This window comes from Oxyura jamaicensis, chromosome 3 (genome assembly GCF_011077185.1).
Source record: "Oxyura jamaicensis isolate SHBP4307 breed ruddy duck chromosome 3, BPBGC_Ojam_1.0, whole genome shotgun sequence".
NCBI classification, from domain to species: domain Eukaryota; kingdom Metazoa; phylum Chordata; class Aves; order Anseriformes; family Anatidae; genus Oxyura; species Oxyura jamaicensis.
The window spans coordinates 24,153,532-24,171,786 of NC_048895.1; the positions used below are offsets into that span (position 1 = coordinate 24,153,532).

Below are 18,255 nucleotides of genomic sequence, written 5' to 3' on the forward strand. Positions count from 1 at the left end.
CATTGTTAAAATTACTTAAAAAGCATACAACACATTTTGTTCTTAGAAAATCCCTTCTGCCATTACTAGCTGTATATTGCTAAGGTTGTTTTGTTGTTGTTTTTTTGTTTTGTTTTTTAAATCTCAGAAATCGTGTACTGTGACCAGAGATAAAAGAAATACAAGGTCATTTCTGTTAAAAAAATGTCTAATTGTTAAACAGATAAAACTGAAAATATTTTCAGAGATGCCTCTCTGTAGAAGGCTATTTTCTAAACAACACTGTTGACTTATTGATGCTTCATTTCAACTTTTATTGCTTTGTCCTTATTACTTCAATAGCTACAGAAACTCCTATTCATAAGACAGCTCTCCCACGTATGTCAGTCTCTCGTTTCTTGGGCCTATGTTCATTGCTATTAAGATAATTTTACATTTCTGTACAAAACCAGAAGAACCACCTAAGATATATTTAAGCAGTATAAACCAATACAGATGTTTTATTTTTTCAGAATTTTACTTTTGTATTAAAAATTTCACGAATATTGAATTAAAACAAATAATAAACTTTAAAAAGGGGGAAAAAATGCTGAAGTACAGAGAAAAACAAGAGAGTTGTGCAAGAAGTTGGTTAAGTTAATGATGCTAACAGAACCCCAGTCCATATGGTGCACAGTTTTTAAGCATTACTAAACCTCAGCTTTTTTGAATTTCTTTATATAATGTAATTGTTCAAGCTCCAGTGAATTCTCATTAAAATGTCACTGTTATCATAACGAAATAATTGTACTGCTTACAGTCATACCTAATGTTTTTAATTTAGGAATACCCATGCTATAGGTTATTGCATTGTTAGTCTGCAAGTGTTCCCAGGTAAGGCATGAAAGTCAGCATAAGGAGTCATTGAATTTGTAAGAGCTCCATGCAGCCCGTCAAACTCTGCTGAGCAGAACCTATGTTGTGACCAAAGAGCACAGAACAAAACCCAGCCTGTGGCAGCACTGCTTCTGACGGTTAAATCTGCAAGAGGAGAGTATTTCATATGGGAAAGAGCTGGGAGGGAGGGAGAAAGCAAGGGGGGGGAGGGGGTCAGGAAAGTTCAGGTATTTAGAAAGAGGGGGAAGGTACGGAAACCTTTATTAGGCTTCAGTAACTCAGGCAACGTTTCCCCTATTCCCTTTACTCATTAAGTGCTAATCTGATAAACTCAGCATACCATAGCTAAACGGATTGCTGCTACAAAAGAAAACAATGAAAAGCGAACAAGCTAATCCAGTACCTTGCAGTATTTCCCTGTCTGTGCGTGACAAGAAAGAGGGCCTTAGTCTAAAGCAGTTCAAAGAAAAACTTCTACTTAGAGCTAAAATCACCGGTGAAGGAAATCCCAGTAAAATTTTCAATGAATGAAAAATAAGCTGACCTACTAACTTAAAAGCTTTTTTTTTTCCCCTCCAAGAAAAAAATTAGGATGTCTTTCTGTATTACCTTCTTTTTTCTCTCTATTCTACACTTTTGAACTGGGCTATACAAAAAAGAAATTGGCATAAATCTGTTAATTTGAGTTAAAATTTGATGATCATTTCTGGGAGATAATTTTTTTTTTTTTTTTTAATTGCATTAGGTTTTGCCTGGAAAGAATTCTTAGATGTTTGAAATGATTTTAAAAGTTGAAAAAAGAAGCATAAGAAAGCAAACTTTATTCTCACTGATCCAGACAGTAGTATCAAGAAAATGATCAGTGCAAACTCGGGAGGGCCTAGCTAAATACGCTTCCATCTGTTTTTTTTTTTTTTTGTTGTTTTTTTTAATACAATCCAGAAAGCGTCTTGCCAGGTCCATGGCACAGCTCATCGCAAGGCAAAGCAGAAGTGCTCCTGCTGCCCAGATCCTCACCCCGCAGCTGAGCTCCTCCGTCTTCTTCAGTGTCCTACCCCATCTGGTGGCCACACGTGGAAACATCCAGCAACTGAAGGCCCTCGGGGGGTTAACTATTTATTTTTTTATTTGAAAAATAAAAACACATCAGCATCTTGTCTATTATAAAAACTACAGGGGAAAAAATAAATAAAAGTCACACAATAATGATTAAATACCTTAAGAAGTGAATACATTATATCTTTTGCAAGCAAGTTTTCCTGTTTTTCCTCACAACTGCTGCTTAGTTATGTTCTGTGAAAATCAGGATTAAAATACTACTATGCTGTCTTCTCAGAGAAAAATAAAAAGCTATGCAATAGCAGCACTGAAAAGAAGTGATCTAACTGCTAATGTTATCCCTGGTTAATATCAACAAATGGCCACAGGAATTCATCAAAATAAATGTAACGTAGATGGTCATGTAACTTAATTGATACAGATAAAATACTTCTATGCAGATTAATCATTCACAATTAAAACTCAATTTATTATTATTTTTTTCCCAGATCAAGGGAAATTCATGTTAACCCCTTGTGGTGTTGCAGAATTTCTATACATATTCTGACAAGATAAAGCCACGAGGTGCATACCAAAGGAAGAGCAGCAGGTGGATTGGATACAGTAAGTTTTTAAATCAAGAATGCTCGCAAGCAACATGAATTTTAGAACCAAAAATGCGGAGATGATACTGACAGTTAGGCTCTGGCAACCACAGTCTATCCATCCCATATGAGATGGATATACAGAAAAGATTTAAAGCCTCCAGTCAAAATTAAGCCACATTAGGACACTCCAAATCCCGTTTTACTACTTGGCCTTCAATCCCCTCGAACACATATTTCATGGACTGATGTATTCTGACAGTCTCTGTAACGCAGCCAGACTCTAAAGCTTTCTTTGTGATCTGATGTCAACAAGGTATCAATTCCTATTGAATTGTAGGGAGATTTTTGCAACTTATATAGCTGCGTATGACTCCTGCTCCATTACTCTTTTGGAGATCAGAGTTTTGAATGCTTCAAGTTGTATCACTTTGATACAATGATACATCATTATAAAGGCATAGCTATTAAGATGCAAAGGAAAAATAAAGCATCAGTTTGCTATCACTCCCTCATGGGGATGAGGGTACAGAAGTAGTGGCTAAGAATGTGAAAGACTGCCAATGGACACAGTAAAATGTGCCAAGGTGCAAAGTGAAGTGTTTAGGAGTTGGGTTGTTGGGTGTTGGCTTTTTAATATTTTATTTTAGTTTGTTTTGTTTTTACAACTTGGAATGTATCTAAGTCTACGTTGTAGAAATTGGCAGAAAAATAGTTTTCATATTAAAAAATTACCAGAGCACTGAAGCTGAGCTCCAGGGAAACATCACACGTAGCAAATACTTGCATAGATGGCACTTCCATGAAAAACACAGCCGTATTTTGGTAAAACAAAACAAAATATGAAAGTAAGGACATTGAAGAATTCTGGCTTAATAAATTCTAACACGATAAATCAAAACAAGAAAACATGCTGCTGCTAAGGGACATTCACAGAAGTTCACCAGTAGAAAATGTGTGCCATAGTTGCATTTCTGGGACTGTGGAACCCACAACTGAATTGTGTTCCAAAAACTTAAATTTTATTTTTGTAACAGAAATTAGTAGTCCTTACAGCTGCAAATATGACCTTGAAAAAGTTAGCCAGGTATAGTCTTCACAAATCTGGAAACAGAGCGAAACAATAGCTTTCACAGATAGCGACACAACTGCCCTTGACAGTGACAGAAAGGTAACAGGGATCACTTGGTTGCCAATATTATTTTCCCTGTGATCATTCTGCCAAAAAAAATGTCTAATCTTTTCACAATTCAAACCCACCTCCTTTGAACTTGCTGCATTGCTGTTTCAAGAACCTTATTCTCAGGGGATGCATCATAACAGGACTATTTGAAGACCTTTGTGAAGCGCTCCTGTCACGCAAGCGTCAACATCTGCTACCTCCCCTCCACAAGGAGGAAAACACACACCACAAAAAGTAAAAACATGAGCAGACAGAGAACTTCATAAAAAGGACCACAAACATCTGGAGGCACTGCAACATTTCTGAACAGAAACATTGCAATGTTCTATGGAAAAGAAAAAAGAAAAAGAAAAAAAAATCCCTAGTTTTTTTTTTTTTTTTTTTTTTTTTGATATTGCTCAAAAAATGACTTATCTAATCTGTAATCCCAGCAACCACATAGTCCTTAGAGGTGACCTTGCAACAGTATGTCATTTAAGTGCTCTTTAACTAGTAATACACACCTCTTTGATCCACTTACTATAGGACAAGTTACACACTTGTAGAAATGCCTTCTAAATTTGTCCTTCTGCATTTGAAACTTTAAATGTTTTTTTTCCAAAATAATAATTAATTTAAGGACAACTGATTAAGATTAAGCATAATTAAGAACAAAGATTGCTGTAAAACTCTTTTTTGGTCTTCCCATAGAGCTAATACAGGACAAATAACTACTAACCTGAAACTTTCTTACACCAAGTTTTGACTGAGAGCAGTATTTCTGGACAAGATATCTACTCCTGAAAAGCAAGACTGTACAACAGAAATAGACATTTGTAGCTTGTAACATCTGTCTCTGCTACAGTTCGAAGTCACTCTAAATAAGGGGTAACTCAGGAGAGAAGGTTGTGTTTAGTTACATACCTGGTATGGATTTCATTTTAAGTCAGTAGTATGACAATATCCTGTAAAATATGCTTTTAAGAGTTTTATTTCACTAGAAAAATACTTCTCTGTCATTGAGCCCCACCAATCTTATAAATTATCTGTTATAATTCTATTACTAATAGTACATGACAAGAAAAGTCTTGGGGTCAGCCGTGGTTCAGGAGGAGTCTTCACCTAAGATTACTAGTTTTTCACTTGATAATTTTACTGTGGTCTAAATGAAGCACATGTGCTATAAAACTCCTATCAGCAGGTAAGATCTACAGAGTAACCTGAACATAACTGCAGCACTAAGCTTGTTTGTGGCAAACAAACCAAAACATAGTGCACCAAATGGTTTTTCTAAGTAAATGGCACAAAAACTGTCTGCGTCTAGGAACCCTTCTGTTCTTTGCAAAAACTGTAACAATGCCTCTTCAGCAAAAAAGGAGGTGCAGGGCCCTGGGTAACAGCAGAGAAGCTTTCTGGACCAAAATCTTGTAAACATTTGTAAACGTTGTAAACAAAAACAAGCAAAAAAAAAAAAAACAACCTACAAACATAAAAACCCACTTGTTTTGCAAAAGAACGTAAAAGTTTGTGTACTATTAACGTGTCTATTTTGTGTTTTCTGTAATTGTAAAATCGTAACGCACTGCCATCTGAAGTAACTACGGTACCGAATCATCCTCCTAGTACTTCCAATTAAAATCTCAATGATAAAGATGGTCCATGGTCCAAGATGAACTGTGAGGGTTCACATTTATCATCTGGGAATCATCAACCCACATTTTTTGAGACGTGGGGAAAACATGACCTGCAACTGCCCTATGCCAACTTCTGCACGCAGGTTCTTTCACAACTTGAAAATCAACACAGGCTGCACAAATCGGCAAGCCACACACAGTAGTTATTCCGCATCTCTTTGGGGGTGATCAAACAAATAATAAAAGGTTACAGCTATGTTTTTATTTGCCAGTGTTCCTATTTACTAAGGTTTTTTAGAATTGACCATTTGAAAAAGGTTTAGTGATCTGACTGGCAACCACAATATGAAGTGTGATCGCATTGTGTGTAAGACACAACAACCGAACTCTAGGCCTACATGAGCAAGAGCCTGCTGACAAAAATCATTCCACGAAGTTCTCCTGCTGCAGATAAAAAATTACATTTTACGTCCCAGACAGCTTATAGCAGTTGCACAGCACAAGAAAAACCCTGCTCTGGAAAAGGGATGTTTTTGCCAGTATAACTCTCATCTGCACTAGGGCTTTACTGAACAGTTACATCAGTCAGGGTGGGACCAAAACATATTTTATTTATGCTGTAAACAGAGCTTTCAAGCAACAGGGATAAGCTTCCAAAAGAAACTTTTAGAGGTCTATTGCCCTACTCTTGGCTGAACTGTAAAAAGAGTGCCAGATTATATAAAGTTCTATGAAAGTGTTATTATGAGAAAATATTCAACACTGCAGCTGCAAATGACCCTTTCTGATGCAGAGGAAAGGCAAGAAATAATTGTAAAGACTAATTCCATTCCAGTGAAGTGTTCTCCATTGACTTGAAAATCAAAAAGGAATTGGCCCTAAAAGTGAAAATATACTCACACAGCTAAGCTAGCATTAATACCTAATTGGATGGGTATTAAAGAATAGAAAACAATTAACTGAAAATATACTTCAGAAATCCTTAATACAAACTGAATTGCAACCTGCAAGAGAAATATGAAGTAATAAGAAGAGGTTCTATAAATATAGCAGAAGGAAAAGAACCACAAAGGAAAGTATTTAACAATTCATAACCAAAAAGAAAAGGACAATAGATGAAACCAACATGGTTGAAATCAATTTCCTCTTTGCTTATATCCCTGTCCCCCAGGGGTTAACCAGAAGTAGAGAGCAGGGAATATGACCAGGAAAAGAACAGGTCTATCATTTAACCCTTACTCATTTATTGAACAGTTTAAGACAACATTGAAACAATGCATGAGTGAACAATGTAGATTAGCAGCTATACCAAACATGAGTTAAAACCTCAGCTGTGCTGGTAGGAAATATCAAAACCCCTCAGAAAAGATAAAATGTAGATTAGTAAGAAATCAACCAAATCTTTCTGTAGGCAAGGTCAGAAAGCCTTCCTCAGCAGCAGACAATACCAAAACAGGTAACCTTACAGGAAAAGTGAAAAAATTCTGTTTGACAAATCGTTGAACTTACTTCACGCAGGCTATGTAGTAGGTTCTTCAATTACCTTACGTGGCTTAACAAACTTTTACATCAGCAGTGAGATGAAAAGGAAGGATTTTAGTCTGAGACAATGTTGTTTTCCCTCATGCTGAGCTACTCATCTGCAGCCAGCCCAAGTTCTCGCTGTGTATCTGATCTCCAATTACAGTCGATAGAGCCCCTGTTCAATTCACAGAATCCCTGCCCGCACTGCTCTGCCTACTGCTGCTGGAGCTGCCCTAGGGTGTCCCATCACTCCCAGCTACCGGCCCAGAAGGGTACAGACCCCAAAATATCACACGTGATGTATGTCATGTCACACAAACATCCTGGCATTGTCAAATGCCAAGTTGGCTATCAGAGGATAATTCTCCATCCCCCAAAAGGGTAGGACAAGTCCCTTACTCAAATGTAGATGTGCATAATGCAAGTACATATATAAGGCATATGTTTACATGCCAACCTGGAGTTGTGTTGTGCACTTCAACTGTAAAACAGGTAAATGCTTCTTCCCTAAGTGACCACTGTTAGCAATCCTAATATTTTTGTATAAAGATCTTTCATTACTTTCATTTCTTTTCTCTTACCATCTTTAACTACAGATTTCCTAACACGCTCACATGTTATTTCTTTATGCCTTATTTGTATTGCACTTTTCTGTTCACACATTGTCTTAGCTATTTATGATTTTAAGCAAAATCCTGTTTGCATACAACTTTGAGAGCCCAGTTTATACAGGAAAGATTCCCTGAACTCTTCTTTCCTGTTCACGGCGATTAAGATGTAAAATACTGTTTAGAGAAACTGGATAAATTTGCAACAGCCAGACCCAACCAAAGCGGATCTGACGTATAGCTGACAATGAAGTTCTCCTGGGTAATGGGGAATGTCCCAGAAGAAAGGAAAAGGAAGAATAGTTACTATTTTGAAAGTGAAAGAGAAAGACAGGACAGGGGTTACAGACAAACCAGCCTAACCTGAAAACATTCTCAGGCGTTTTTTTCCTTAAGTGTAGAAGTACACAAAGCAGTTAACCTAATTTTGTCCTGAACAAAAATTATCCAAGAAAACCACTTTTTTTTTTTTTTTTTTTTTTCCTGACAAGATAAACCAGCTCAGTATATTAAAGGAATGCAGCACTGGGGATATAGACCTCACTATCCCCACTGACTTTGTCCTGCATGACATCTCTCAATCTAATTATGGAAACACTGTTTAGATTAAATCACCTGCAGACAATTGCAGAACAAGGTTCATGTGAACCTGAGCATTATTAAAGGTGTTCCACAGAGTTTTTTCCTGGGTCCATTACCTTCCAGTTATTTCATTAATGACATTAATGAAGTCAATGCTGAAAAAAAAAAAAAAAAAAAAAAAAAAAAAAACATACGATGGTAAAGTGGACACAAGTATTTGCAACCCAAATGGCCTCAATAAACCAGAGAAACAGTCTAAAGTCAACATGAAATCTATGCAACTTGTGGAAAGTACCACATCAAGGAAGAAGAAAACAAATGTGCAGTTACAAAACAATCCCACTGCTGGTTAAGTAGCAGCATGGCAGAAGAAAATGTACAGGGATCCCAGCCTAAGAATTGCGAGGCTAGACAAAAACATTCGATTGTCTTTCCAGATCATATCAAGAGGGAAATTCACTCCATTCGGTGCTTCAGCTGGAGCTGTATGGAGTGCTACACTTTAAAAAAATGCATCAAATCAGAAAGATTTCAGAAAAGAAAAATAAACAGATAAAATAATGTGGAAAAATATTACACCAAGCTATTCAAATCTGTTATGTCTATCTATATACCTAGAAAGCCACCAGTTCAATAGTGAGAAAATTTATTTACAATTCACATACAAAGATTATGACAACCGCAAGCCATACAAAAAATCTCTTGCCTGTAACAAGAAGCAGTAGCTTACAAAATGTTGAGTTTCTCTACTTAAAACGTACAGATAGGCTTTCTCAACTAACCCCTAGAACACATCTCACACTCATAACTCTTCCCTTGCTAGATGTGCCTGCCGGTACAGGGTCTCACATGGGAAGTCCAACGGAGCACCTACATCTCCCCAAATAGCGTGCAAGCTTTTGTCAGCATAGTTTCTGCCACTGCAATTTATTCTACAAGATTCTGTCACTCTCACAGCCTAGTGGAGAAGAATGTGCAGTCATGCATGTGTGAGATTTGTGTTTGTTTATATACCCCTCTCAGCTAAAGCTGGGCCTACCAGCATTATCTGAAGAAGTGACTATGACTGTGACCAGGCAAACATCAGAAATGCAGATTGCTTTCAGCACGTGATCTAGATACATGTGCTTCAAATCACCTCGACCTGAGGAGTGATGCTCAGATGATCCTCTTCTCTGTTAGTTTTGCCACCAGAGTAGCAACCTCCAGCTGACTGGCATTAACAGGCAGCTGGGGAAGGCCAAAAGCAAAGGTTTTTACCTTAAGCTGCTATATTACAGACACCTAGGGCCTAGGTTTCACCTCCAGGCAGTCAGCATCATGACTTCCAAGAGACTGGAAAGAGTAAATGCAAATTTCTGTGATGATGAATCTTAGCCAAGATTCCCACAGCACACCACTTCTAGCACCCCATTATTGCAAAGTGGGTGTTTTGATCACTAATTGCTATAAGCTAAAAGGGAAACAAAAATCATAGAAATATGGCAGTGCTCAGAGGAATGCAGAAGGGAATAATAACATAGCCATTGCTGAAGTTCAGGAGGAGTGAAAGACCAAATCAGAGTCATCTAATTAAACAAAATCATCTGTATCTAATCAAGTATCTAAATCTGAGCTAGCCAACATGTGCTCCCTTTATTGGCAATGGAGAAGCAGTCAACTGAACCTGAGGAAAAATTAATCTCACCCTAACTCAGAAGGATTGCACTTCAGAAGCGGCTACTTCTTTTTAGACAGCAAAGAAAGCCTGGGACAGGGTTTAGATATCTGAAAGATAAGCAAATTTCCAACCTGTATGTATAATAATAAAATTAATTAAGAACATGGAAAGGAAAAGTAAGAGCATTAGAAAAGAAGTCAGAAGTTCAATAAAATTGACTAGCAAAAGAGCAATGTGAGGAATTACTGGTTAGAACTCAGCAGAATTATCTTCTACCTGATCATGTTGATTGGATAAAAATTACTCAATTTGCAAAGAGTTTGTTAATTTCTGGCAAGGTCTATGAGATTAATCCAAGTGAAAGGCTTAGAGGAAGATGACATGATAGAACAAAAACTGACTAATTATTTGAAACTTCTATAATGTTGTCTTTTTTTAATTATTGGAGTTTAGATTATCAAAATTTTGGGAGGGTGCTTACTTTTCATAAAAGTAAAGACAAAATATGAGACTGAATGACTTTATTTTGGGAACTGTTGAGAGAGGAAAATAGGAAACTGTGGTTTCTCTAAGCAGTAATACACTGATTTCAGCAAAAATTTACATCTCAGTTTCATGGTACTTACTAAAGTATAGGTAGTAAGCTGTTTCACATGCTAAAACAACTGTTTCACAGAATATTTCAATGTAATTTTTTAGCTACAAGTGATAGTAATTGACTTCCATAAAACTATAAAAAGATATTTATGAATATTTTAATCAAATTGATGTCCAACTGCAGCATGATAAATATAACTTGCTGTGGGCACTATTTATAGCCAAGAGACAGCTGTCTTTTTGTTGGCTTTGAAAATACATATAACTACAAAAAAAATCACTTTCTCAAACTTACCACTGGTGACTCTCAGCACTGCTGGCATCCAGCTGGACAGCCTTTTCAGCTTTATCCTTTCCTATAAAAGGAATAGAATATATTAAAGGATTCATTGTGGTCTTCCACATTTCAGGCAACTCTCAAGAACCAAGAAATCAGATATGCTCTAGCTGCAAATAAATTGCTTCTTCCTCTTACAAACATATAGACAGACAATCATGGCTTTACATCATTTGCATACATATATATGTGTGCTCCCCCTATCTTATTTGTATATATAAATATATATATATATAAAATGGTTGCTATTTTGTATTTTCTCTTAGTTCATTTCATTAATTCAGATGCAACTAAGTCAGGGAAGGATTAGACCAGACTGTTGAAGGTGGCTGTGTTTGTAAGATAGAATTCCCTTAAAAGCAAGTTAGAAAAGCACCTGTCAGGAACAAAAAAAAAAAAAAAAAAAAGAGAGAGAGCTGTTTTCTGCTTGGGTACAGAATGAACTAGTTAAATTTCCTTTCCAGTACAAAGACCTTCATTAGGTTCCACTTTTAACTGAATAAAGATGACAGTAGGTGGCTTGATCAAACCCACATACCCAGTAAGAAGTTCAGAGGAGACGCTTGCTGTTTGCAAAACCTCAGCTGCAACCAATTAAACCACACTGACATTTCTGTATTACAAGTTAACTTCATAAAAACAATGAGCAGCATACACAGTCCTCCAACCTAGTGGAATAAAAAACGACAAAACTACTGCCAGCTCCCCTGCAGCCTCAATCCCTCTGCACTACTTCCAAAAACAGAGAAAAAAGGCTGCCGCCACCCAGCACTTGGTGAGAATGAGACAGACAAGGCTGATTACTCAACACCTAAGTCATTCCTTCTCTCCCTGTCTTTTGCAAGGCCATTATCTTCCTGCAACAGAGGTGACATTTAGTTACTGGTAAAGGCAAAGGATACAACAACAGAGTTTACTGTTGTAACGTGGTTTGTGTCATAATCCTCACAGCAATACGCAACTTACATACAAAAAGCTAAGCTGCTACTAAAGCAAAGAGAGTATCAATTAAGTGGTTAAGGTAGCACAAGTTTTCATGAGCATTTAGATGGTAAGAGGATAGGGATGGGGAACTTGGACAAGCTAAGGTTAGTTATAGAATATATAATGATAGCCCAGAAGCAAGACGCTGCCTTCAAGGATGACAAAGGGCAGTCAAAATTGCTTTTTCAGTGATGGAGTCACTGTTGACAGAAAATAAATAAATAAATAAAAATGTGAAAAGAGTCATAGAAGATAAAACAATCTGAATGCTGTGAATACAATTACATAACCTTAATTTGGTGTAGCAAAAAAAAGGGAGAGGAAATGCGTAAACAAAGGAGAGAGAGACTTATTCCCAGATACAGGCAAAAAGGATTACCATAAGAAAAATGTGTCAAACAGACTTGAAGAGGGTGACACAGGTAGAAAAGAAGTAGGCTTTACTGCAATCAAGAGAAGGTTCAAAATAAAAAGGGAAATGTAAACTGTAAACTTTTTACTGTAAATGTAAAATGCAACTAGACAGAAAAAAAAAAAGAATAAGAGAAGAGATGCTTTTAAAAGCAACAACAAAAAAAAAGAGCTATGAAGAAGAAAATCAGAACCCTGTTAAGGCTAAGTTGTCAAACAAGATAGATGGGGAGAGACACCTGGAAGCAACATCTTCAACACCTGACTTACGCTTTTTGTGGACGGTGTTTCCAGATTCACAGAGTTTTACCCCTACCATCACCATAAAAGAGGCTGCTGATTTGCAGGAATGCTCCTTTGCCTCAGAAAAGCAGAAAAAGAAACCTTCCTTTTAAGAAGGCAAATGTTGTAAGCACATTCTCTTTCCATCTGATTCTCATCAAAATAAAGGATTTTAAGGCACCATCCAGAGCCAACAGCCTTCAGTCGTGACCAGCAATACTTCTCCTTCACTAATTTTAGATCTCTCCGATGAGGAAAGAATGAACTGAAGCCGTGTAACATCGTAGTTTTTTGTGCAAAACATTTTTATTACAGTAAAAATACTCACATTTACTGCACTGGAAAACTTTACTGAAGCTCAAAGCATGTTTCACCACATTCACATGACATTCTACAAACATTTTTCATGTATTTACCATCAGAAACATATTTCTTCTTCTCCTCAGTATCAGCAGTCATCTCAAACATATCTCCATAGGCACGTGCAACTCTCCAAAGGAAATCCACACGGTTTTCATACTGAAAGTAGAGGACAGCTGAGTAATTAAACTGATCAGAATGGGATTTACACAGTTTCCTTTAATAATACTTAGAGTAGGTTAGACGAACATGTCATAAATCTTTGGACAGTTTATATCCTTCTACAGGGCTTCTAATTTATGTGAGAAACAGATACCAATTTGCAATTGCCAAAGGAGAAGACAGCTATTGCAAATACCCTAGATGGTCTAAATACGTTTTATTTCAAAAAACAGTTTTGAAGTTGCTTTTTAATTAAAAATATAAAGGTAAGCCAGTAAAGCACAACAGATCCCTGAACCATGTGATGCATACTTTCTTTAGGTATAAAATGTGCACAACATTCACTTTCAAGTCATATCTCATCTGCTTGCTTGGGTATTTCAATATGTAAATGAAAATATAATCAGGACTACTTATGTTTGTCAAATCAGAAGAAAACGATAAATTGAATAAAGCACTAACCATAAAATATTTTGAAATTGTATCAAGATTTACACAAGTGCACAGTAAAGTCATCGAAGGAAAAATTCACATGAAGATTACCATAAAGGTATAAGCAGACTGCAGGCTCATAATGCCATTTCTTCAAGACACTTGGTCTGGTTACTATCTTATTCCACAGGACTTTCTCATATGGGCAATTATAAAACCAGCAAAGAATGTTTCATTTATCTAGAAAAAAGCCCCTGATATATTTCTTTGTTGCATGTAAGAATACACATATCAAACAAAACCTCCAAATGCCTGGATGGTACATAAAATAATACAACTTCCATGCCCACCCAACGTGAATATTGGTACCACCTTGAAATATGTGCATGACATTGCATCTTCTATTCCTGTATCTTTATGCTTATATTAAGGAAGTTCTCAGAGGTAGACCTAACCATTAGTTAACAGCAACATAATACTAAGTTTACACTTTAATACCTTGTCATCTTTCTCAAGTAGCAGCCTGAAGCTCTCCTTCTTATCATCTTCTGAACCCTTGTGCAAACTGTCCACCTGCTGTAGAAGATTAAGTAACTCTTCTTCTTCTGATTGCACGGTGACATCAGGTGATTTCTTACACCCCTTTTCTTCCTCAGAGTCTCCTTCAGTATCAGTATGAGCTGTGAGGTAACTAAAAATCACAGAAAATAATAACCATCTTTTCTACAAATATTAGCAAATCGCTATGAAATTAAAACGCAAAAAAATATATATATCAGCATGTAATTTATTCAATTTGTCCAACCTGAAAATAATTTTTAATACATGGAATCAAGCTTATTGTTATTACAGAACTTCTATCTTCAAAAGGATAACCATAATTCCAAATATAACAGGCAAGTAATTATATTTTCCTGCCTAATACTACATTGAAAAAATGTAGATACACATTAGAAACACATGTGTCCTTGTGTTTCAAATACAGAACACTTTAAATCATTAATGTGTATTATGACATGCTTTGCAACCCTGAGTAAGCCTCTTGAACTCTTGGCCTCAGTTTCTGTATTTTTTTGAAATGGGACTGAGCTTACTAACCAAACCAGAAGTGCTAAAAGAATCACTTATACAATGTTCTGCTAAACGCTTTTAAGATCTAAATATAAGTGATAATATCACTGTTATCAATTTGTTTACGTAGCTTTTGTACATTCTGAAGGTCAGAGTATCTGAAATTGGGAAAGAGCTTATATTAATTCATTTTGCTCAGCACAGAAGTACTAAGCACCAGGCAGGCAAGGACAAAGAGATGTTTACAAAAGCCATAAATACCACACAGAGATAAGTAGGTGGCCTTACTGTCCGAAGTGCTGAGCGTATATTAGTGCCCTCCAACTTCACATAAGAGCAGCTGAACAGCATTACTTTTTAAAAGTAACCATTTGGTTATGTACTAATATGGGCAGAAAAGCCTAATCTTTGCAATAAACTTATGATAATCTTGTTCTAATGAAAAATAATAATTTAGAAGTACTAGCTGCTAAGCTCAAAGATTTTTAATTGGTAACTACTAGCAGAAAAAGCATGCAAAAGACAATATACTTTAAGCAACTGAATAATCTGACTAGAGCAGGACAGTCAAAATATATAAAAACTGTTTTTTCCATATATATAACCAATGCAGAATGTTAGCAATATGAATGGGGGTTAATAATTATGGCTTTTAAGTCTTCTATTTTCAGTAAGTTGCTTTAGGAAGCGACCAGAACTAAAACATCAGCAGATCCACTTGCAGCTTGTAAATGACCATTTACAACTACTTACAAAGTCACAGAACTGCAAGATGTGGCATGAGGATTTCTCTGCAACATATTAACACAGTAATATGGGGAAGAGGAGTCTAAATGTTCAAACAAATAATAAAAACAAACGCAAAAAACATAAAGCAGAGCAGAGATGGGGAACCTCCTAGATTCCTTTAGGTTTGCTTTATATTAACACCAAATCTTGATAATGCTTAAGTTGATGACAAATCCTGTGTCATGTCCTCAGAGTTTGTATTCATACGTCAGTGAACATTTTTTTTTGGTTTTCTGCAACATCTTTAAAACCAGAGCATATTGTTCTTCCATAGTTATATTGAAGTGGATGCAAGTTATATTGAAGTGGATGCAGTCCCATCATTTTCAAGCTGAATTTGTAGGAGCACTAACTAGGGAGCTAACCATGGAAGAATGAGCTCCTCAGATCAGACCATACTGCATCAACCCTTCTCATCCCACCTCTCCTAGAGATACATGACCTCTGGGCCATGTCTGTGCTGAGAAACAGCAGAGGGGACAGGTCATTTCTTCCCCACTCCTTTCCCCCCTCTACTGTTTTGAGAAATTCTCTGCCAGCTCATCTCTTTATCTGAATTATGAATCCCCAGAGAACTCAAATGTGGAGAAGGCCGTCTTAAGGCTTGATAAGAAATGCAAAAATTTCATTTCACTTGTTCATTTGCATGCTTCAATGGTGACAAACCAATACCTATCAAACAGCCTGTGGGGAATGAAAAACGCAACAGTATTTTTTTTTCAGTTAAGACAATGCCAGTAATTTCTAGGAACTACAACAGACTGTACTACCATGTTCCTGCTGACATAAGTCAGACACTGAGCTAAGCTAAGGCACTGGAGCTTGTGTTGCTATGCTAAGCAACAGAAAATGGCATTTGCAAATAAAATAATATTTAAAATCCTCTCTGAATGTTTATTATAATGAAAAGTTATGATAATGAAAGAATGTTTAAAATTCTCTCTGAGCATGGTTTGATGTAAATGGCGTTTTTCAAGAGAAGGACAGAAATTAATTGTCCTGATAACAAATCGTTCAAGAGAGTGTAAATAACACCAAGTGGTTAAGCTTGGGCATGCTAGTTACCACCTGAGATGCATCAGAATTCCTCTACGTTTCTCCCTTCATTCCTAAGAAAAATAAAAATAGTGCTTTCAGAGGGTCCTTCCTTCCTCGTCTCTACACCTACAGTTCCAGAGCTGACATTGCTGCCTCCTGACATTTCTTCCTGGGAGACCACAAAGCTGACAGCCCTGGCCTACATGACTTATTGATGGTGAGTTCCCACCTCACCAGTCAGGCAACCCAGGCAAACTCCCACATTGCTCAGGAGTCACGGGAGTAAAATAACAGCAAGGTAATTTAATCAAGTATCAAACATTAAACACCACTTCAACCATTCTGGCAAACTAGGCATAAAGGACTTTTTTTCTGGTTTGTTTCTGATGACATTAATTTTCTTACTAGCTCTCTGTTCAGTCCACATTGTGGTTGAAACTTTTAAAGCATGAAAACATAACATGTTAAGAAGGCAACATAGACTATTAAAAAATAAATAGCAAGGATTTTTCCTAACAATGGGGTAAGCTGTACTTTACCAATTTGAACTGAAGCAAGTTTTATTTCAAGACAGTAGGTCCTTCCAGCTACTTATGGACAAAATAAGAGTATAACATATTATTGATATAAAGCTATAATCTAAAGAGCTTGATAACTGATTTCAACAAACCTACTAGCGGGCTTATACATCTGCTCATTATAGAATTGCAAGCTGCATGTTATGAAGAGCTATTCTATATATATTTATATATTTATCAATACTAAACAGAAGCAAAGTGAAGCAAGTGTGTTTCAACACAGTCCAAAAACTGCTAATCTAAGGGATGATGAAAGTAATCCAAAATGGAAATCAAGAAAAAAGGAAGAGTCATTACATAAAACATTTGTAAAGCAAGACATAAGAACACTGATATCTGCTATTTCACCTGGTGTTTTCCTGCAAGAAGTGTAATCAGATGATAAATATAAAATGTTTGAATGTGATTGGATCAAGAGCAGCCCTAAGGAGAAGGACCTGGGCATGATGGTTGGTGAGAAACTCGACATGATCTGGCAAGGCATGCTTGCAGCCCAGAAAGCCAATCTTACCCTGGGCTGCATCAACAGCAGAGTAGCCAGCAGGGAGGGCATGGGAGGGGATTTGTGAGACCCCACCTGGGGTACTGCATTCAGCTCTGGAGCCCTAGCACAAGAAGGGCACGGACCTATTAGAACAAGTCCAGAGAAGCACCTCTCCTGTGAGGACAGGCTGAGGGAGCTGGGGTTGTTCAGCCTGGAGAAGAGAAGGCTCCAAGGAGACCTTACAGCAGCCTTCCAGTGCCTAAAAGGGGCCTACATGGAGTGTTGTGATAAGACAAGGGGGAATGGCTTTAAACTGAAAGAAGATAGGTTTAGATTGGATATAAGGAAGAAATCCTTCACTCAGAGGGTGGTGAGGCACTGGCACGGATTGCCCAGAGAAGCTGCAGATGCTCCATCCCTAGAAGCGTTCAAGGCCAGGCTGGATGGGGCCTTGGGCAACCTGGTCTGGTGGGAGGTGTCCCTGCCTGTCGAATTGGAACCAGGTGATCTTTAAGGAACCTTCCAACCCAAACCATTCTACGATTCTATGGTTGTATGACCTTGAAGGTCTTTTCCAACCTAGATGATTCTATGAAAAGAGAGTATTTACATGTGATAAACCAATATCTGAGAAATTCAAAGAACTTGAAAACTGTCTACACTCAGTGTGAACTGTTTTCACCTTTATTACCAATAGATTTTATTTAAAAGAGAAAACAGTGATAAGAATGTGAGGAGCAATGATCAACCAACAGGACTCTGTTAGATCACAAAGGACTGTTCAAAGTCCAAAGAACAAATGGAAACCATGCTAGTGACTCACCGCACTGTGGTTAAGCTGTTCCAAAATCCAGACAGGTAGTATTGCATTAAAACAACAACAACAAACAAACCCCCCCAAAAACAACAACTGAGCTACCTGGTATAAAACACTGCTGGGGTGTAAACTTGCTCTGCTGGTTCAAAAACTGTTGGACTCCCTTTTAATTGGCAGGCACGGGGCCTAACCAGGTATTGGCCATTCTCAACACCCCGACTTTGAGACAGATCAAACATCATCTG

At 37.2% G+C, this 18,255-nt stretch overlaps 1 protein-coding gene across 2 annotated transcripts in view; it reads right to left on the reverse strand.

Moving 5' to 3' along the window:
• Positions 1–18,255, reverse strand: part of RMDN2 (regulator of microtubule dynamics 2) — a 45,420-nt gene that overhangs the window by 22,887 nt on the left and 4,278 nt on the right. For both annotated transcript variants that reach the window (XM_035322141.1, XM_035322140.1), the window contains exons 3-5: positions 13,732–13,924; positions 12,696–12,798; positions 10,561–10,621 (exon numbers count right to left, since the gene is read on the reverse strand). In XM_035322141.1, the coding sequence (XP_035178032.1) occupies positions 10,561–10,621; positions 12,696–12,798; positions 13,732–13,924 (357 nt within the window). The remainder of the gene's footprint in view (positions 1–10,560; positions 10,622–12,695; positions 12,799–13,731; positions 13,925–18,255) is intronic.